Source organism: Microcaecilia unicolor, chromosome 10 (genome assembly GCF_901765095.1).
Source record: "Microcaecilia unicolor chromosome 10, aMicUni1.1, whole genome shotgun sequence".
In the NCBI taxonomy this organism is placed as follows: Eukaryota; Metazoa; Chordata; class Amphibia; order Gymnophiona; family Siphonopidae; genus Microcaecilia; species Microcaecilia unicolor.
Genome location: NC_044040.1, coordinates 1773091 through 1795789, shown reverse-complemented (window position 1 = coordinate 1795789; position 22699 = coordinate 1773091). Strand labels below are relative to the sequence as shown.

Sequence of the window (22699 nt, the reverse complement as noted above, 5' to 3'; positions counted from 1 at the left end):
TGCAAGCCTGGAAACCAGAGGTTACTTGCTTCTTCACCTACCCAACTGCAGAAATATAATATACAAAACAAAATACATGGCTGAATTTAGTTACCTAAGTTCCAAATGGTGCAACTCAATACCAAGGATCACAAGAAGCATCACCAACTATCTCCAGTTCAAAAAAGAACTGAAAACCTATCACTTAAAAAAAATTCTACAACTAAGGAACTAAACCATCAAAGAACTTTCTGCTTCCTATCTGTAAACTCCCACTTCTAGTCGTTTCTTAATTGTCAATAACTTCCTAATCAGTATTGCAACTTCCACCTGAAGACAATTGTAAACAATCATTGTAGTTTAGACCAGAATGTAAATTGTAATCCACTTTGAACCGAAGCTTGTTTTTGGAGAATAGTAGGATACAAGAATGCATAATTAAATTAAATTTAGCTGGGGAATGTTGATTCTGCACAGTTTGATTGTATCCCAAACCAAGACTACTACCCCTCCACCCCATCTTCCTGGTCTTGGTTGATAGATGTTGGGCATAGTTCAACCAGTGGTGACTTTGATCCTGGGGAACTGAGTTTGATTCCCACTGCAGCTCCTTGTGACTCTGGGCAAGTCACTTAACCCTCCATTGCCCCTGGTACAAAATAAGTACCTGAATATATGTAAACCGCTTTGAATGTAGTTGCAAAAACCTCAGAAAGGCGGTATATCAAGTCCCATTTTGATTTCCATTCCATCTAGCCAGGTTTCAGTTATTCTTAAAATGTCAAGATGCTGTTCGTAGATGACATCATGGATCACTGAAGCAGCTGATCTGGAATTTACAATCCTATAGTTCCAAAGGGTAGTCTGGGGGTAGGTTTGGTATGGCAGTGAGGTGATCTTTTAAGTACTATTATGTACATAAGCACCGCCATACTGGGAAAAGACCAAGGATCCATCAAGCCCAGCATCCTGTCTCCGACAGTGGCCAATCCAGGCTTCAAGAACCCGGCAACCCCCCCCCCCCCCCCCAAAAAAAAAAAAAAATTAATAATGTTAAATGGACTTTTCCCTCAGCAATCTGTCCAAACCCCCTTTAAATTCCGTAAGGCCAGCTGCTGTCACTACATTCTCCGGCAACGAGAATGTACACGCTGAGTAAAGAAAAACTTTCTCCTATTTGTTTTAAATCTACCATATTCTAGCTTCATCTTGTGTCCCCTGGTTTTGTTGTTGTTTGAAAGTGTAAACAAACGCTTCACATCTGTCCACTCTAATCCGCTCATTATCTTGTAGACTTCTATCATATCACCCCTCAGCCGCCTTTTCTCCAAGCTGAAGAGCCCTAACCGTCTCAGCCTTTCCTCATAGGGAAGTTGTTCCATTCCCTTTATCATTTTCGTCGCCCTTCTCTGCACCTTTTCTAATTCCTTTATATCTTTTTTGAGATGCGGCAACCAGAATTGGAGACAATACTCGAGGTGCGGTCGCACCATGGAGCGATACAACGGCATTATAACATTCTCGTGTTTGTTTTTCATCCCTTTCCTAATAATACTTAACATTCTGTGCGCTTTCTTAGCCGCCGCAGCACACTGGGCAGATGTTTTTAACGTCTTATCAATGATTACTCTCAGATCCCTTTCTAGGTCCGTAACTCCTAACGCGGAACCTTGCATGACATAGCTGTAATTCGGGTTCCTCTTACCCACATGCATCACTTTGCACTTGTCAACATTGAACTTCATCTGCCACTTGGACGCCCAATCCCCCAGTCTCGCGAGGTCCTCCTTTAATCTTTCACATTCCTCCTGCGACTTGATGACCCTGAATAATTTTGTGTCATCTGCGAATTTAATTACCTCACTAGTTACTACCATCTCTAGGTCATTTATAAATATGTTAAAAAGCAGCGGTCCCAACACAGACCCCTGTGGGACCCCACTAACTACCCTTCTCCACTGAGAATACTGACCATTCAACCCTACTCTTTGCTTCCTATCTTTCAACCAGCTCTTAATCCATAGTAATACCCTACCTCCGATCCCATGACTCTCCAGTTTCCTCAGGAGTCTTTCATGAGGCACTTTGTCAAACACCTTTTGAAAATCCAGATACACAATATCCACCAGTTCCCCATTGTCCACATGTTTGTTCACCCCCTCAAAAAAATGCAGTAGATTGGTGAGGCAAGATTTCCCTTCACTAAATCCGTGCTAACTTTTTTCTCATCAGCCCATGTTTTTGTACGTGCTCTGTAATTTTATTCTTGATAATAGCCTCTACCATTTTGCCCGGTACCGACATCAGACTCACCGGTCTATAATTTCCCGGATCTCCTCTGGAACCCTTTTTAAAAATCAGCGTAACATTGGCTACCCTCCAGTCTTCCGGTACCACACTCGATTTTAGGGATAGATTGCATATTACTAACAGTAGCTCTACAAGTTCATTTTTCAGTTCTATTAATACTTTGGGATGAATACCATCAGGTCCTGGCGATTTACTACTCTTCAGTTTGCAGAACTGACCCATTATATCCTCCATGTTTACAGAGAATTTGTTTAGTTTCTCCGACTCGCCCGCTTCAAATATGTTTTCCAGCACCGGTGTCTCCCAAATCCTCCATTGAACATTATTAGTTTTTTGTTTTTTTTTTTGGGGGGGGGGGGGGGTTGCCGGGTTCTTGAACCCTGGATTGGCCACTGTCGGAGACAGGATACTGGGCTTGATGGACCATTGGTCTTTTCCCAGTATGGCGGTGCTTATGTGCTTATGAGTTGCTCCCCTAAAGCTGAAATTCCTATTATGGAGTCCTAATACTGATAGGTAAGTGTAGGGGTGGGGGTGGGAGCTTGCAATGAATGTGGAAGTCTTTCCTGTGCATAAAGGTGACAGTTCTCTAACCTAGGCAGACATTTCTGCATGGCCTTACATTCATACATATTTAGCATACTAGCATGTACACGGGTATGTGAACACCTGTATATGTAAACACTAGCATGTTGCTGAACTGCTGATATGAAAATACCCGCTTCATTTACATAGATGGATTTTCAGGGGTGTACACAGGAAAGCAGCATGGATGAGATGTAGGCAGAGTTTCCACTTATACTGGTAATATACAAAAGAATGTAAGTTATATGCGTCTCTGCTGCACTTCGGCGCTTCTGTGTTGACCAGCTCTATGGCTGACGTAAGCACAAGTGATAGTCGGATATTACTAGAATTGTATAACAGAATCTTGGTGCCCAGGTTTGGTTGTAGACTAGGCTCCTACAGGTGTTTAATTGGAGGTTTTCAGTTATGGAAGAGCTCTTTCTGCTGCTAATGTAACCGATAAAACGTTAGTTATATCTCCAGATTTGTGATGAACTGCTTTCTCTGATAGTGGCCGTGTCATTAATGCACCATAGTGTTCGTTCCTCAGGGTTAATGCTGCCTCTCCCAAAGTGCTGAGGACATTTCTAACAGTTACCTCTGATGGCTTTCACGTAATGCTTTCTTAGCACAAATTAATAAACTGTGTCCTAAATACATTGAATGAAGTACCAACTTCAGAAGTGAAAATGATGGTTGGTCTATTTAGGTCAAACTGTCAATATTTTTCACCAAATAATATTTATGACAAAAATCTCAATGTAAAAAAAATAGGGTCTCTTTTACTAAGTAGCGATAAGCCCAACGCGGGCTTACCGCTGGGCTACCGCAGCAGCCCGGCAGTACTTTCCACCCCTAGCTCACCGTCATATCCGGTCCTACACAAATATATTTATTTTTATAGTGCCAGAGTGTACCCGGCGGTAATTGGGCAGCGCTGCCCAGTTACCACTGGGTTAGCGCAGGAGACCTTACCGCCACCTCGATGGATTGCGGTAAGGGCTCCCCCCAAAATGGCTGCACGGCAAGTGCTTTACTTGCTGCATGACCATTTCCTGCAGGAAAGAGAGACTTCCCTTTTACCCGCTGCAGTAAAAGGGGGCCTTGGCGCACGTGAAAGACACGCGCCGACAACAGTGCAGGCCCCCTTTTGCCGCGGCTTGGTAAAAAGAGCCCGCATAGTTTTATTTCCCATTATGTTTGAATGATGGAAAATGTTGTACCTCTCTCTGTACATCTTAGGGTGGAAAGGGTGAGTTGTAAATTATACACTTTTTTGTATAACCTTGTATATGTTTATTGCTCTGTAGTATTGATACAACCACATTTTTATGGATCTCTGTTACTTGTCCTTCTATTGCACAATGCAGCGTTTAACTTGAGAATGCTGCTGCTGCTATAAACATATGTTACAATTGTTGAAAACAGCTAGATTAAATATTGGTAATGGTGTCCAAATTGGTTAAATGAGTTCTGTATTGTATGTATGTCTGTATTTGCATTACACATAACATACATGTATGCCTCGAACTGGATGGAAGAATGGGAACATTTCTATTTTATAGAATCTGCTTTAGAATTTGCATAATGAAGCAACCAGTAGACTTGAGTTTTGACTCTTGAGCTATTTCAAATATGTTAGATACCCACCATTCTACAAGGTCACGCCAAGAACATTGCATGAAAAGTGCCTTTAATTGGTGCTTTTTCACATGAGTGCAGAAGGCGCTATGCTGTGAAGTAGTGGCTACGAGCTAAAGCACATAACTCCGAGGTGGGAGTAATCATGAGCAGGAGCATGGGCCTGGTACCAAGTAATGCGCATAACATTTAGGCAGAGGATCAAAAGCCCCGCACTGTTCCAGATAGCGCGGGGCTTTACCGGACCTATGATCAGAGATAATTGCATGCAGATTTAAGCACGCAAGTCTCTCTGATCATGGGGTAGAAGTGCGGGATTGTGCCTGAGCACTTGTTTGACAGGTCTGGTATGAAGCCCCGCCCAGCGCATCCCAGGATGCATTGGGCAGGGCTGGGCTTCACCATTTTGCAGGCGGCACCGATGGAAGAGGAAGGGGGCCACCTCCTTCCTTCAACTGCAGGTAGGGGGTGGGGAAGGGCCGCTAGACCACCAGGTGGGGGGGGGGGATTTACCCACAGCCCACTGGGCTACCAGGGACATTGGTGGGATGCTGAGGGAGTTAGGGGGGCTGGAGACCCACTGGATCTGAGTCGGGGGGACCAGAGGTCCGCTGGACCTGAACCCTCTGTTGCTGGGGGGAGGGAGCGCCGGGTCAGGTTGGGTTGGGGTTCCTGCCATGGCTGCTGCATTGGGAGGGGGGATGGGGGCCAGCTAGCATGCAAGTGCATGCTGGACAGGGCTCACCATTCCTCCCCAATGGTCTGCAAACCCTAACTCCAGCTCCGAGCTGGCATAGGATTTGCCACGGCCAACATGCTGATCTTTGGCACGCTGGTCGCTGATCATTGAGGATGAATAGGTTTAGCATGCATTTGCATGCTACTTGCACTAAGAGCCCTGTTTTGCATACATTTGCATGCTAGTTGTGTTCAGAGCCCGCGAGCGTGTTGTTTCACGTGTTCGGGGGCTCTGATCATGGGGCAGTAGCAAACGCAGGTGCTAGTATGGCGCTAACAGCCTCTAGCACCTGTGTTTGCTTCTGATCATTGGCCCGTTACTGCCAGTTGCGTGCATCACTTGGTGACTTACACCTGCCATTAACATACCATATGGGGTCTTCCCTAGTTTTGGCAGATTTGCATTAGAATTTACATAAGAACTTAGATAAGTCAAGAGCCATCATAGAATTGAAGCTAAGCCCATTGTAGCAGCTGAATCGAGGTGCCAAGTTCTAGAAATGTTGTCTAAATGATTTATTTGGGAAACATTGTTACTCAAAGAAATTCCCTGCTGATAATGCATTTCTTTCTGTTTGTTTTGGATAATTCTCCAGAGCTTTCTTTTAACGATGGTAGGAAAACACCTTTCTGTCATTCATCTTGTTCACCATCTGTATCTTTACATTGCATGCCAGTTTTGTTCTTTATTAAGAACCAGCTGGAGTTTAAAAAATTTGATAATGATGGTATTGGAGATTATATTCTTTATTACTACAATATAATAAACTGTTTTGATAGGAAAAACCCATTGCTTAAATTTGCTAATGATACATTACATTATCAGAATCACTTTGCTAATGATTTTTGATAATTTCTCCCAAGAGCTTGGCTAAGCTTTGAATTTTGTGTGCTTTAATTTAATACAACGTAATGTCTTATACTCCGCAACTTTTTTCCCCAAAACCGAATTTATAACTGGTCACGTTTCAGGTTATCAAAATGCTATCCATTCTTCTTTTCATTTTAAACAGCCAAATTGTTAACTGGTTTATTTTAATTAATTCGTGTACCACTACAGATTCCATTGTTAATTTTGTAATCTGTAAGTTTTGATATCTAAATTCAGGACTATGCAAAGTAGTTAGTAAATTGGGAAGCATATCCTCTCTCAGATTCCAATGACTTAAAGGGGACAAAACCATATGACTGAAATGCGATTCAAGTGGATGATCAATGTTTCCATGAGTGTAAATGCTAGATCATCATTTCCATCTAACGGTCCTCTGTTTTCTTGTAAGCTTGTGTTTGGAATTTTCCTATTGTTTGCCTTATAAGTTTAGTTTCCAGAAACACATTTTGTTTTGTTGAAAAGTAAAATGTGAATCCTTTAAAAGTGACATGAACCTGTATGGATCCAGTTTGCACCTGATGCTTTGCAGCTCCTCCTGAACACGTTAAAGATACACGTAAGAGGCATAACATGTCTGTGCCGCATAAATCTGCTGAATTTCCAAACCTATTTCTACTCCCTCATTTTGGTACTTCCATAATCCTCATTTTACTCCTTAATACTCTGTTGAGACCATCAGCTAGAAATGTAAGTAAATACCCCCTCCCTCCACCACGTTGATAATACATCCAGAGATTAGAAGAAAACAGGGGGAAAATCAGGTATAGGCTATAAATATGTTAAATAAATAAATAAATAAACAAGAATCCTCCCTTAGGATACACAGTGCACATTGCCTCTGGTGTCTCTCATTCCCTCTTGAATAATGAATTGGTCTCATGCCACAGCTATAAAGCAGAGATGCACCGTATACCATGGTTAACCTGGCTTTCAGCTTCCAGGGTCCAACATTCAAAAGGATTCATGCTTTTTAACTTGGAATTGGCCTCTTTCCAAATTTACAAATCCTGAGCGTCAAAATTTATCAAAATTTCATAAAGGTGGTTATTTTAGAAGCCCTGTTCATGATTTGCATAGACAGGCATTCATGCGTATTTATCGGATACACATCTAACCAAGGAGGTTGTTTTACTGTTAACTCCAGTTATTAGTATTTAGGTCTCATTGCATAAAATAGGACCATTGCTAAAATAGCAAAAGTTGGTAAAATAACCTGTCTCAATAGCAGCACATGTTGATAACTTCCCCCTAAATCCTAATTTTGGAAAGCCAGGATATTGCAAGGGGGTGTGGTCTGGACATATTTTGAGTGGGGCTAGGGCATGGCTAAAATATTCACGTGCATTCTCCATTTCAGGAGACAAATGTACATTTCTGTCCCAAGAGATCAGTGTAGGATCTACACCTGCTCCCAGGATATCTAGGGTTATGTTTAAAAAAAATGCAGGGTCATGCATTTGGGCTGCAAAAACCCAAGAGAACAGTGCATGAAAGAGGAGCGGGTGTTGGGTGTGATCAAATGTGATGATCTTAAGGTGGCCAAACAGAAAAGGCGATGGTGACAGCTAGAAGGATGCTTGGGTGCATAGGGAGAGGAATGACCAGTTGGAAAAAGAAGGTGATGATGCCCCTGTCTAAGATTCAGGTGAGACCCTATTTGTGTACAATTCTGGAGACCACACTTTCGAAAGGATATAAACAGGATGGAGTCAGTCCAGAGGGTGGCAACCAAAATGGTCAGTGGTCTTCGTTAAACCTGGGTCACAAGGAAACAGTTTATTTTCTCCTCTCTCTGCTCCTCATGCCACACTGCTCAGTCCACATACTCCTCTCAACATAGTCCATCCAGTTTGAGCTTGGGAGTGGGTCAAGCTTCGGAATAGAAGTCCGGGGCTTTGGGGGAAAATTAAGCGAGGCTTCTTTCTCCAGTTTGATCAGTCCTGGGAGCAACCATCCTCACTCCTGCTCTTCAAGTACCACACGACACTCCAAGGATGTTGATTTAATGCAATTCAGCTTTAATGAACTTTCTGCAAATGGCAGTCAAACAGTTTCAGTGTAACTCCATATATACAGCTTTACTCCTCCTGTCCCCTCGAGACTGTGAACCACATTCTCAAGTATACTCTTCGGCAACTTGATCTTCTTAATAAGGTTTAGTATTTACACATTTACAAGACCACCTGTCCTTTACCCACCCAGAGCTGATAATAATCCAAGACTGAGATTAACTCCTCTGGCTTCAATCCTCTTCCCCGAGGCACAGACCCTTTAGGCTGTCCTCCTTCCAGCGATGCAGTTGTAAAGCGGCACCCCTTACCCACCCTCAGCCCTGGCTTCTTCACATCTACTGAAGCTCAAACTGTCCAGCCACAATCAGGGCACAGACTGTAGAAATCTGCCCAGCACTGGCCTTTCTTCCCAATCAGTGGCGTAGCCAATCCACTTTGGGTTCAGGCCCACCTAGTAGCAGAACACCTATGATGTGGCTGGCAGAGATTCCCAAGCCCCACCAACCGAAAACTCCCAACAACTTTCCCTCCTGCATACCTTGAAAAAATAGCGAGCAGTGACTAATACATACTACTTGCACTGGCCCCACAGCCTTTCCTCTGACGTATTCCCACCTGTGCGGAAACAGGAAGTTGCGTCAGTGGGAATGCTGTGGGACCTACATGAGCAGTGTGTATTAGTTGCTGCTTGCTGCTATTTAAAAGGTATGCGGGAAAGGGAGGATGTTTGAGAGACCGTATGGCATGCAGGTGATAGAAGGAGAGACCAAATCACCTGTGGGGTGGGGCGTGGTTCTTCTGCCCACCCATCCTGGGCCCAGGCCCACCCAAAATTGGGTGTCTGGCTACGCCTTACTGATGTTGGCCGTCTAGTCCCTGCTAAGCTTGTTGTTTGGATCCATTCCTTCTAAACAGGATTCCTTTTTGTTTATCCCACACATTTTTGAATTCTGATACCAATTTTATCTCACTTCTATTTGTTGTCTTTTTTTTGTCCAGAGTGCTGCAAATTTATATAAAAACTAAATAATTTATTTTAAGTAATAGTAATACTGATTATGATAACAATTCCAAGTATACTTTTTGCCAGTGCAAAACATAAATGTTCCTTTATTTATTTATTAAAAACGTGTATAACGCACACCACCTATCATTCTGGGCGGTTAACAAAATAACATTCACAATAATATCAACATAATAACTGAAACAAACACATCAACAGTACATAATAAATAAAATCATTACAGAGCAATGGCAAAAAAAAAAAGGCTTTTACTTGTTTCCTGAATTCCTGAAGGAGAAGACAGGCTAAAAATGACACAAAGGCATTGGGGGGAGTGAATTGCACAGTTTAGGAGCTGCAGCCATAAATATCTTCTCCCTGTATTCTTCCAATCTCACACGCCAAAATGATGGAACTTCAAGCAAATTCTGTGACCTTCACGTGCAGATGTATAAATTTTGAAAGCATTTTGCAAAGCAAACAGGTGATCTTTTTTTTACTATACAGCTTTAAAAAAACAACATAATAATCTTAAAGCTGAGAACATTTGGATTTCTGTGAAAAAGTATTACAGTGTCTCCAGACCATTTGTTGCCAAAGATAAACAACCTGAGCTAAGAAGATGATGGTTCACAGTGTTGTCAGTAATCATTCGAGATGAGTAAAGCCTGTTTGACAAAAGGTTCATCACATATAAGCAGATATTAATGTATTGGCAGAATTTTGAATTGATCTCCTTAGTAATCATACACACACCTAGTCTAGAGAGTATCTGGAATGTACTAGGGATGGGCTGCATATGCAATAACAGCAGAAATATTAATAACATATCCCATGCTATTGTATGTCATTAACAAATGAAAATGAGTGCAAAAACCACATTCTCCAGAAATTTCTGGGGCCCTTTTCCAAAGATGCATTGAGCCAAAATGAGACTACCGCCAGGCTGGTACCTGGGAATTATTATTTTTTATTTCCTACCACATGCGGTGTTTTGGGTCGTAATTGGCAGTTGGCGTGTACCAACCCATCACCGTGCGTGTAGCGTGTGAGCCCTTACCGCTATATCAATGGGTGGCATTAAGGGCTCAGGCCGGTATTAGGTGTGCACTGGTTTCAGGTTGACCACATGCCCTTTTCCCATACCATGAAAAAAAAGCGCCCTTTTTTCAGACGCGATAAAAACTGGCCCGGTGCGTGCCAAAAACACGTACCACACTACCGAAGGTCACTTTTACTGCAGCGTAGTAAAAGGACCCCTCTATAAATGGTGCTTTAAATTGTGCACGTAAGTTTCGGCACTCACCCAATCTGCCTGCAGAATTTCATTGAATAATTTCAACAAGTAATTATTGGTTCTAACTGGCTTTAATTAAAATTTGCGAGTGTAAATGTTACACATGGGTCCAAAAAGGGGGTGTGGCTTTGGGAGGGTGATGGACAGATCAGGGGCGTTCCTTTAATGTATACATGTTGTTATAGAATTGGGGGGGGGGGGGGGATTTCCACTAGGGTTTCGCTGATGTAAATGGCTGCTCAAAGTTAGGCACAGTTTATAGAATAACGGTTAGCACTGTTTTCAGTGCTGATATTTTAGGTTGCATTTATAGAATTTGGTCCTTTGTGTTGTTCCATTGCCGAGTGCCCACTATTTTCAAAGAGGGTGCGCTCTTAACCATGTTGCCTTCAAAATGATAAATGAAGACCAGCCAAAACACAAGAAAATAAACAGTGCTGCCTGCAAATGACATAGGAATTAAAAATTGGGGGCTGCCCCCCCTAGAATCTACCTACTGATGACTCTATGAATTAGTGGTGAGATGTCAGATAATCTTCTATAATAATATCATTTTGCAGTAGAATAATGATTTTGTGTACAGAAGCACAGCTAGCTGGGATTGAGAGTGGTTTGTATGTTTCCGAAAACTTGTTACTTATAGTACTAGAATGCATCATTCATTTCGTAGCTGGAAGTTAAAAGAATGAGACCACATGAGTGAGATGAGTCATGTGTCTTGATGTTAGCTGATATCCGTGAACGGGGTTAAACTGAAACGTCATAAAGATATTGACTGCGAGTAATCTGCTGTGTGTTCTGTGAGAAGTTTTGGAGGTGCAAGACAACTTTGATAGTTGGCTTGATATACGTTACGGAATATTCCCACAGATTCTGTATAGCGTCATCTAAATTGCATGCACAAATCTTGGTTGTATTCTGGATTTGCATACACAACTTAATTATTTAACAAGCCAGTCGGCACCAAGAATTACCACTTAACCAGCATATAATGACACTATTTGGCATTAATTTGAATTTATGCATATTCTGTAAAGTGGTGCAGGTAAATTCGAATGCACGCTGCCTAAAAGGGTTTGTGACCATGGGCAGACCATGGGTGTTCTGAATATCTACCTGCAGGGTTATAGAATACCCCTGCTCCACGCCTAACTTAGGTGCTGGCATTAGGTTAGCTGCAGACATGGCCGCTAGGCTTATTCTATAAATCGGCCAGGTGGAAATATTTTTGCCACCAATTTTTCAGCTGCCATATATAGAATCTAGTCCATTCTGTTTTGTGTGACCCACTTTTGGTGCTTCCCACTGTGATTTTGTGAAGTAGCACTTATTAAGGATCTCATTAGGAAAGTTCATACATTATTGGGCATTTAAAGGGCAGTTCTATCATCATGCTTTCATATGTGTGCACATATGCACTTAAATGCAAAACTTCTCTTCTGCAAATACCTGCTTAACTTACATTGTGTGAATAAGTAAGAGGGAGCTCTACAGGCACAGAGCATGAGTGAGATGTAGGTGGATTACATGGGTACCTACTGTATTTATTTATTTATTTATTGCATTTGTACCCCACATTTTCCTACCTATTTGCAGGTTCAATGTGGCTTACATAGTACCGTCAAGGTAGTGCCCAGTCAGTTGATAGCAAATACAAGGTTGTATAGTTATCAAATGAGGTATATGTGGAGGGTCGGAAGGGATGAAGATTGTTTGTTGTCCAGTACGATCATTAGGCATGCTGTGTTTCTGGGTGAAGAGGTTTACGTAGGGTCGTTGGGGTAGGCCTTTTTGAAGAGGTTGGTTTTTAGTGATTTCCTAAAGTTCAGATGGTCATGTTTTGTTTTCATAGCTTTTGGAAGGCCATTCCATAGTTGTGTGCTTATGTAGGAGAAGCCAGATGTGTAGGTTGTTTTGTATTTCAGTCCTTTGCAATTTGGGTAGTGTAGGTTTAGGTATGATCTTGACGATCCAGCTCTGTTTCTTATTGGTAGATCTATGAGGTCTATCATGTATCCTGGGACTACGCCATGTATAATTTTGTGGACTAAAGTGCAGATTTTGAAGATGATCCGTTCTTTGATTGGGAGCCAATGCAGCTTTTCTCGAAGGGGTTTGGCACTTTCGAAGCGTGTTTTGCTGAATATCAACCTGGCTGCTGTATTTTGGGTGGTCTGGAGTTTTTTTGTGAGTTGTTCTTTGCATCCTGCGTAGATTCCGTTGCAAGAATCTGCATGACTTAGATTCTCGCACTTATGCTTTCACTATGACTGATGTAAGTGCAGGTGCCAAAATAGTAAGCACGAGTGGTGCTGTGGCTCTTGTGTGCCCTCAGGGAGCCATAAAAATTAGTGATACTTAAAGTGCATTAGTCTGCATATCAAGAGGGCCTTTTAGTTATGCGAGCTAAGTTTTCACACTTACTGCACTTTCACAGTGAAAGATAATGTGTGATATATGTAAAAATTGTGCAGTAGTAGTTGCAGTTGTGCCCCTTCTGCCTATCATTTGTGCCAACGGGGTGCCTTAGTGCTATTCTAGAACTGTTTGAATAACATAAATGCGAGGAGGTGTATACCCGGTTGGAGCCCCCCCCCCCCCCCCCCCCCCCCGTCTTTGTGCATACGTTACATCTGTCCTTGCTGCATTACACTGAGTCTATGGCTGGTGTAAGTGCAGATGTGTAAAGGTGAGGCACGCTGATACTGGTTGCATTAGTATTCTCAACTGGAAACTGGTCATGGAACAGGCTCCCAGTGCAGAAGCAGAAATACATGTGTATAATTTAGGCACGACCACATATGCTCACAGGATTTATGAAAATGTGTGTAATGTATAGTGTATACATTACACGTGTAACTGTGTGTCCCAAGCATGCGACAACCAGATTCCACCAGCGTCTATACTCACCTTCGAGCTCCGTGTCATCCTACTTAGGCAACATCTTATAGACGAGCCTGTAGCTGGAGAATTGGCCATTACATTGGTACATGCCGCCATTCTGCTCATTTATACGCCTTTCCAGTGACCTCTTAAGGAAGCAGTAAGTGCAGGCTTGCCAACTGCTCATGTGACAGTGAGTGCCATGCCCATAACCTGCCCCCTAAAACAGCGTACAGTTAGGGTAGATTCTACATATGGTGACTGAAAAATCAGCGCAGAATAAATTTCCACTTAAGCGTATTCAACAACTAGATTTAGGCACGGTATATAGATATCCCAGCACATAGAACTACGCAGATCCATTTACATCAAAGAAAATGGCTGTAAATACCGGCAGGTAGATTTAGTTGCACAGGGCCATATTCTATAACAGTGACCAGAAATTTTGGAATGCCCACGAATCGCCCATTTTCCTGCCCATAACCACACCCCTTTTGGGTTCCACACATTAGAATTTGAGCACTGTTCATTACAGAATATGCTTAGCGAGTTATGCGTGCAAATTCTAATTACTGCTTATTATAAAGTGCTGTTAAAAATGTGGATTGGCTTGTTAAGCCAATTAAGTTATGGTGTTTTTATAGAATACACTTTGATTTTTGCGTAGAACGTTGGGCGCGATATATAGAATCACACAGTTAATGCAGTAACAGTAGGCATGCTTGGGTAGTAACAGTGCATGCTCATGGGTTCATTAGCCTCCGGATTCTAAATAAGGTGTGGCAAGTGGTGTATGTTAAATTGTTTATACTCCCAATTTATGCACACTACTCAATTGAGTAACGAGCCAATCAGTGATGGTAATTGGCCAATAACAGCCAGTTATCAGCACCAATTGGCAATACTTGGAACTTACATGCATTTCTGTATAGATATATTCTAAAAAGAGGCATGCATACATTCTAACACGCGTAGCTGAAAAGGGGGTGTGGCCATGGGAGGACTATGGGTGTTTCGGGGGTATTACTTGTTATAGAATTCAGGGGAACGCGTCTACATTTAGACATGGGTATCTACACCAGGTTTCCAGTGGCATACATGGACGCACCTAAATGTAGGTCTGTTGCCCGGTCCTGTGTGTTATTTTACAGGTGTGTTCTATAGAATAGCACTAGGTGCTTTAACCGGACACATCTAGGTTTTAGACTCCATTTACAGAACAGATCCCTAAATGTTCAACACACTTTAGAAGCCCTTTTACTAAACTGCGTTTGGGGCTACTGCATACATAAAGCAGCTTAAAATGAGATACTATCAGGGGCATAATCGAAAGAGAAGTGCACCCACCTTTCGACACAAATTGGGAGATGGGCGTCCTTCTCTCAGGGTCGCCCAAATCGGCATAATCGAAAGCCGATTTGGGCGTCCTCAACTGCTTTCCATCGCGGGGAAGACCAAAATTCACGGGGGCGTGTCAGCAGCGTACCGAAGGGGGGGGCGTGGGTGTGGTTAAGAGATGGGCGTCCTCGGCTGATAATGGAAAAATGAAGGGCGTCCCTGACGAGCATTTGGCCAACTTTACTTGGTGCATTTTTTTTCACGACCAAACCTCGAAAAGGTGCCTTTACTCCCCCAGTGGTCACCAACCCCCTCCCACCCCCCAAAAAAATAAAAAATATTTTTTGCCAGCCTCTATTTCAGCCTCAAATGTCATACCCAGCTCCATCACAGCAGTATGCAGGTCCCTGGAACAGTTTTTAGTGGGTGCAGTGCACTTCAGGCAGGCTGACCCAGGCCCATCCCCCCCACACCTGTTACACTTGTGGTGGTAAATGTGAGCCCTCCAAAACCCACCCAAAACCCACTATACCCACATGTAGGTGCCCCCCTTCATCCCTAAGGGCTATGGTAGTGGTGTACAGTTGTGGGGAGTGGGCTTTGGAGGACTCAGCACCCATGGTAAGGGAGCTATGCACCTGGGAGCAATTTGTGAAGTCCACTGCAGTGCCCCCTAGGGTGCCTGGTTGGTGTCCTGGCATGTGAGGGGGACCAGTGCAGTACGAATGCTGGCTCCTCCCATGACCAACAGGCTTGGATTTGGTTGTTTCTGAGATGGGTGTCCTCGGTTTCCATTATCGGCGAAAACCAAGGTCGCCCATCTCCAAGGTCGCCCATCTCTAAGGATGACCTAAATGTTGAGATTTGGGCGTCCCCGACCGTATTATCAAAACGAAAGATTGGCGCCCATCTTGTTTCGATAATACAGGATGCCCCGGCCATTCGCGGGGATGTCCTCAGAGCTGGGCGTCCTTAGAGATGGTCATCCCTGTTCGATTATCCCCATCCATGGGACGCACTCAGGCATCCTGTGGTAGCCGCCAAATGTGCATGTGCTAACTGTGCAGTAAAAAGTATATTTCCAAGGGGCCTTGTCAGGGAGTGCAGAATGGGCGTTCCTGCGCTAATTAGTTAATGCAGCTACATTACCACACAGATAGTGCGAGCTCTCATCTCCCACAAAATGGCAACTTTTCTACGTGGCTATTAATACAAGCCAGAGAAAAAGCCATTTTTAAAGCCGTGGTAATAATGGTCTTAATGCATGGGAGAAACATGGGTAAAAGTCCACTAAGGCCACATTTTACCACAGCTTTAGTAAAAATGCCCCTTAGTAAAAGGAACCTTAAGTGTGATATCAGTGAATATGCACTGAAAAGTTCACTTTTCAACTTCCACCTTTTTTTTTTTGCACCTTTGGGGTTTTGTGGAAGATTCATGGACCCTCTTTTTTTGCTTGGGCAAAAATGTATTTTATTACACTGAATATGTGAAATGAATGAAAAAGTCTGAAAATGAACTCCGTTTTCCCCATGTACATCTGTGGATCTCACCGAGGGGCCCTTTTACTAAGCCGCGTTGGCAAGTACGCGCACACAACATGCGTCAGTTCAGAGTTACTGCCCAGCTACCGCATGGCCCGGGCGATAATTTTATTTTTTATGCCCATCCGCTACGCACGTCGGAAAATACATTTTATTTTCCGGCGAGCGGCAAAAAATGGGCGGTAATCAGCATTGTACGCGCATTGATGATTACCGCCAGGTTAATGCGCGAGACCTTACCACTAAGTGAATGGGTGGCAGTAAGTTCTCAGACCCAAAATGGACGCACGCCAATTTTGATTTTGCCGCACATCCATTTTTGACAAAAAAAGGCCTTTTTGACAGGCGCGCTGAAAAATGGATCTGCGCGTGTCCAAAACATGCACCTACACTAGCGCAACCCAATTTCAGCACACCTTAGTAAAAGGAGCCCTGAGTGCTCAGCATCTGCGAGATCCATTTATTGCAGGACTGATGCTATGACAGACAATGTTATCTATCCGTGATTGTGCAGCTCAGTAGTTGGTATGGATGGGATGACTGGATAGATCATTTGGGGGGCCCTTTTACAAAGGCACGCTGAAAAACGGCCTGCGGTAGTGTGGACACGTGTTTTCGGTGCGTGCAGAATCATTTTTCAGCACACCTGTAAAACAATGCCTTTTAAAAATTTATGCCAAAAATGGACATGCGGCAAAATGAAAATTGCCACGCGTCCATTTTGGGTCTGAGACTTTACCGCCAGCCATTGACCTAGTGGTAAAGACTCACGTGGTGACCGGGTGGTAATGACCTACGTGCATCAAACGTCACTTGGCATGCGTCCAATACGCACATCTGAAAACAAAAATTATTTTTCAGCTGCGCATATCGGACGTGTACCAAAAATGAAATATCCGCAAGAGCCATGCGGTAGCCAGGCAGTAACTCCATTTTGCTGCACGTTGGGTGCGCGTAGACGCTTATGCGGCTTAGTGAAAGGGCCCCATGATTTTTATCCGCCACCAATTTCTCTGTTTCTCTATTTTTAGGGATGCATGCCAACATTTTGAGGTTCTGAAGAACCAAACACTATAAGCAGAACAAAAAGAGTGTTTGGCCTCCCATGAAAATGCATTGAAACAGAAAACATTTTAAAGAAAGAATGTGTTTTGATCTGAAAAGGAGGTTGTGTCATAAGAGTTGTATTTGTAATATTATAATTAGTCTTTGAGTGCTGAATTATCTATTGTGTCCTGCTGCAACCAGGTTTGATCATAATGAGTCTACAGTTTGGTCTGTGATTATGGTGATTTAAAATTTCACCCTAAATTGGTTTCGTTAGACTACTTGAACTTAGATTCTGTTTCTATGAAGTCTAATCTGCACTGGTTCAGATTACATCTTCAGACACTGGTTGACCTGCATGTATTGGTCACATGGTTTCAGCATACTGAGTTGAATGACATAAGTAAATCTCCCTTTGCTCATCCACCCTTTCATGTAATTATTGCCTGAGTGTCTCAATGTCTTTGATCTGGCATGAGCTGCATGATCCATTTCTGCATGTTTGCCATGTGTCATCTGTTGCCCTCTTTTAATTGCTCTGTTCTGGGTCAGAACATTTGACATTTATTTTCAAAGCCTATCACCTGCGCCGGGAAGAAACAGATTGGTTTGACAAGCCTCGGGAACCTCGTCTGGAAAATGGCCATGGCATTGAAAGAAGATTACCAGAGAAACTGCCCCAAGGAAGATCAATGCAACATCAGCAGGACCAAGTAAGACTCTTACCTGGAGCTTTTGAGTGTTCAGTTTTAAAGATCTTTGTATTCCTGTTCCTTTCCATCATCCCATTGACACTTTACTAACAAGCCCAGCTCCAATAAATATTTCTGTCCTGTAAACACTTTAGAAATACATTATAGAATTACTGTTGGATCCATCAGATACGCATTCTTCAACCATTAGGCTAAATTGTTTGAGCCAAGCACGAATAAGGATGAGCATGTAATCGTCATTGATCCTTCCCAATATGTAATATTTATCTAGTACTTGGCTTTACGTCTTCTTAAATCCTTCATTATGGGATGCAAGTAAAATCATTCACTTCAAACCACTTTGGTTTCTCGGAAGGTGCTCTGGGGGTCATGGGAATAAGGCCATCGGATCGCCTCATGTACCTCAATGTAACCCATCTAGGGGTCCTTTTACTAAGGTGCGCTGAAAAATGGCTTGCGGTAGGGTAGGCGTGGGTTTTGGGCACGCACCAATCCATTTTCAGCGCGCCTGTAAAAAAGGCCTTTGCCGAAAATGGACGTGCAGCAAAATGAAAATTGCTACGCATCCATTTTGCGTCTGAGACCTTACCGCCAGCCATTGACCTAGTGGTAAAGTCCCTCACGGTAAACGGGTGGTAATGACCTACACGAGCCAAATGACAAAATATATTTTTCGGGCGCGTGTAGCAGACACGCTCCAAAAATAAAATTACCGCAAGGGCCACGCGGTAGCCATGGAGTAACTCCATTTTGGCGCACATTGGACACACCTAGATGGTTACGCAGCTTAGTAAAATCCAAATTCAATTTCTAAATTCATTGATCTGTTTGAGGGTTGTTTGAGAGCCCTGTGGCAGGGCCTCTTCTATAACACTGCTTTTCTGTGAAGATAAAAAAATATGATTGCTGAAAACCATAGGGTCAATACTGAGCCAGCATGGAGACCACATTAATTTAAGGACCGCCACCTATATTAATATGCATATTCATCACTGCTGTCTGTATTGTAACTGCCACTGAATGTACAGCATTCATTTAGGGCACCTTTTACCAGAATGCACTAATGGTTTTAGCGCTAGTTAAAGATCAGCGCAGGCTAAATGCTAAGAGGGAGAATTTTGGCATCACGCAAGCGTAGAGCGCCATGTCAGGTGTCATAATTTGATCATTTTGGTTAATATGGGATATTCAGCACTTATCCCCCCTGTTTACTAAGTCGCACTAGTGGCTGCCGTGCGCTAATGCCGATGCAGTCCATTCAATTTTAATGGGCTGTGTTCTCATTGCACTACGGCAGCTGCTAGCATGGCTTAGTAACATAGTAGCATAGTAGATGACAGCAGAAAAAGACCTGCACGGTCCACCCAGTCTGCCCAACAAGATAAACTCACATGTGCCATTTTTTGTGTATACCTTACCTTGATTTGTACCTGTCTTTTTCAGGGCACAGACCGTATAAGTCTGCCCAGCACTATCCCTGCCTCCCAACCACCAGTCCCGCCTCCCATCACCGGCTCTGGCACAGACCGTATAAGTCTGCCCAGCACCATCCCCGCCTCCCAACCACCAGCCCCGCCTTTCAACCACCGGCTCTGGCACAGACCATATAAGTCTGCCCAGCACTATCCCCACCTCCCAACCACCAGCCCTGCCTCCCACCGCCGGCTCTGGCACAGACCATATAAGTCTGCCCTGCCTCCCACCGCCGGCTCTGGCACAGACCGTATAAGACTGCCCAGCACCATCCCCGCCTCCCAACCACCAGCCCCGCCTTTCAACCACCGGCTCTGGCACAGACCGTATAAGTCTGCCCAGCACTATCCCCACCTCCCAACCACCGGCTCTGGCACAGACCGTATAAGTCTGCCCAGCACTATCCCCGCCTCCCAACCACCAGCCCCGCCTCCCACCGCCGGCTAAGCTTCTGGGGATCCCTTCCTTCTGAGGAGGATTCCTTTATGTTTATCCCACGCTTCGTAATCAGAGCTGTTATTTCCCTGATGAAACTTATATGAAGGCGAAACGGAGCTCCCCGTTGGGAATAATAATTTGAAGCTATGCTTTCATTCATTCTCTACAGTTCATGATATGATGTTTGATACTAACGTGGACATTTACGTAAATGATTTTGAGATATTAATGTGAAACAGAACGCATAATAAAAAAATTAAACATATAAAGTGGTTTTCTGAAACTGATGAGAAAAATGGAGTCCGATAAACGTAGCCACTAATCTGCTTTATTTTCTGCCACTGTTTGGACATTTGAAGTCTTTTTCCTGCTTATTATTCTTTTTTGTATAATAATGGTATGATCTCCTGCATAGGGGAGTTGGTGGAACCTATATTTCTTCAGCTTGAAGTAGAAACTTTAAATGCTAAAAGGTCCATTTTATTAATCGGCTTCTTAACATTTAACGCCTGCTGGTCGTTGGTGCATCTTAGTAAAGGACTCCTTAGCAGCAATATTCAGATACGAACCAGATACATGTTTAGTTTAAGTCTGTTGAGTGGCAGGTTTAAACTATCAGGATCATTTTTTAAACTGTAGCCATAATATAGAGAAAATATTGGGCCCATCAGTCAGATCTGCAGCCCAATATTTATATAAACATTTTTTTTAATATACAGATACGGAAGTCATGTGCAAACCAGCTGCTGACAAGGCTGCTGAGATGGGAGGGGGGACAAAATTCCCTGGGCCCGGTCTTCAAGGGGGTGCTCGGGCCCAGTGCCAGCAAGCTTCTTCCTGCCTGCTTCTGGGTCTGTCCTCTCCTGCTCCAGATGATTACATTAATGCAATATCGAGTTAATGCAATCATCTGGGTTCCGACTCCCAGTATATAGGATCCCTGAAGCAGGAGAAGAAAGAACGAGGGGAGCAGCACAGCAGTGATTCAGAGACAGAAAGGTGCGGGGGCAGGTGGTGGTGGCCGGGGGGGGGGGGGGGGGGTGCATACAGCAGTCCAGTCCTGCCCCCGGGCCTGGCTGTGTCTCTCGGCGGCCGTGGCTGCTGGTACATTATCAGTGACACATATTTTGACCTGAATGATTTCTAGCTGAATATACTAACATTCATCCTACAGACCATATTGTAAAAATGGGAAATATCCATTAATCTGTATGAGCAAATCATAACTCCAGCTAAATGAAACAAGGATAAATTCCAGGTCACAGCCTATGATATTGGCTGAGATAGATCATTACCAGCGTATTAACCTCAAGGTGCCACTGCAGCAGATTCGTGCTGGAGAAATCCTTCCACTGCAAACACATTACAGTCACACACATCACTAGGCTAACACAGCTACACAACAACTGGGAGCTTGAGAAAACTCTGCCGCTGTGCATAAACCGAGACTTCTAAATCCAAACACTGTTTTCATCGGATAAAACCGATACTTTTCAAATGCTTCTGCTTTTTGTCACTTTCCTAATTACTTGTATAATGTCTGGATGTCATCTTCCACAGATAAATGGAAAAGCCGTACATTACACCTTTCCTCACATGAGGATCAGACTGCACAGAGACCCAAAGGATCGTACTGTGTCAGGTGAACGCAGCCTTTTTAATTCTCAATGTATGCATGTACTTTATTCTGTGGCATAATCACAAAAATTATAATTCATGCATAATGGAAGCTTAGGGGTCAGTATTGTGAGTTAAAGGACCAGAATTTACTCCTGGCCTTTTAAATCACTTGTCCAGGGCTAATTGGGCTTATTCAGTGGCTCTGAACCAGACAGGTACTAACTCGGACTTTTCAGCAAGCACCAAGTCGATAGCAGCTACTTTGTGGGTGTTCCAAGGACAGAGTCCCTATTTAGCTGGTTAAATGCCGATATTTAGTGGCCCTTTTACTAAAAGGCAGTAGGGCTACCGCTGCGTTGGCATGCGTCAAATCAGACCTACCATCGGGCTGCTGCAGGAGGCCATTGAGGTGGCGGTAAGGGCTCCCACACTAACCCGGCACTAATATATTTTTTGTAGTGTCAGATATGATGGTGCGCTAGGGGTGGTGGGAACTATCGCCGGGCTGCTGCAGTAGCCTGGCGGTACTTTTCGTTTTAGCGAGTGGTAATCCCGAATTGGGCTTCTCACCGCTTTGTAAATGGGGCCCTAAGCTAACCCCATAAATAGGACCACATCAAACACAATCCTGTCCTTATGTGGTTGATCATAGCTGCTTAAGTGCTGAGTATTGCACTTAACTGTTTTATCAGGTCATGTCTGCCTGGATATTTAATGCTGATACCTGGACATGGCCTAGAATTGAATATCCAAGAATATTCTGACTGCCACCGGCCGAATACTGGGTCCTTAGTTGTTAGGACAGTTTTACAGACCTTAGTGGGCCTATGGGCATCTCTAGCATTTAGTTCAGACTAAACATGCTACTGCACCTTTGTAAAAGGCCCGCTTAAACAGCTGGATCACAGGCACGTAGAGGTGAATTCTACATATGGCGCTACTCTGTAAACCATGCTTAAAGTTAGGCTGGGTTTATACAATAGCTCTTACATCCGGGAATTGCAGCTAACTTCAGGCGCAGCCATTTGCCCCAAGTGAAAAGTGGTTGTATCCCCTGTATTCTGTAACAATGTGTGTAAATGTTAAGAGCGCCCCCCCATTCCACCTACAACCCTCCCATTTCTGTATCCCCTTTCTCAACTTGTGCATAAAATGTAGGCGCAGATATTTCAATTCTAATTCGTGCCAATAATTGGTTGTGAAC

The 22699-nt window shown here is 43.5% G+C and overlaps 1 protein-coding gene across 1 annotated transcript in view; it reads left to right on the top strand.

Annotated features, from left to right (window-relative positions):
- PCLO (piccolo presynaptic cytomatrix protein) overlaps positions 1–22699 on the top strand; it is a 371777-nt gene that overhangs the window by 224049 nt on the left and 125029 nt on the right. The window contains exons 9-10 of the mRNA XM_030216678.1: positions 17828–17964; positions 21436–21517. Coding sequence (XP_030072538.1) covers positions 17828–17964; positions 21436–21517 — 219 coding nt within the window. The remainder of the gene's footprint in view (positions 1–17827; positions 17965–21435; positions 21518–22699) is intronic.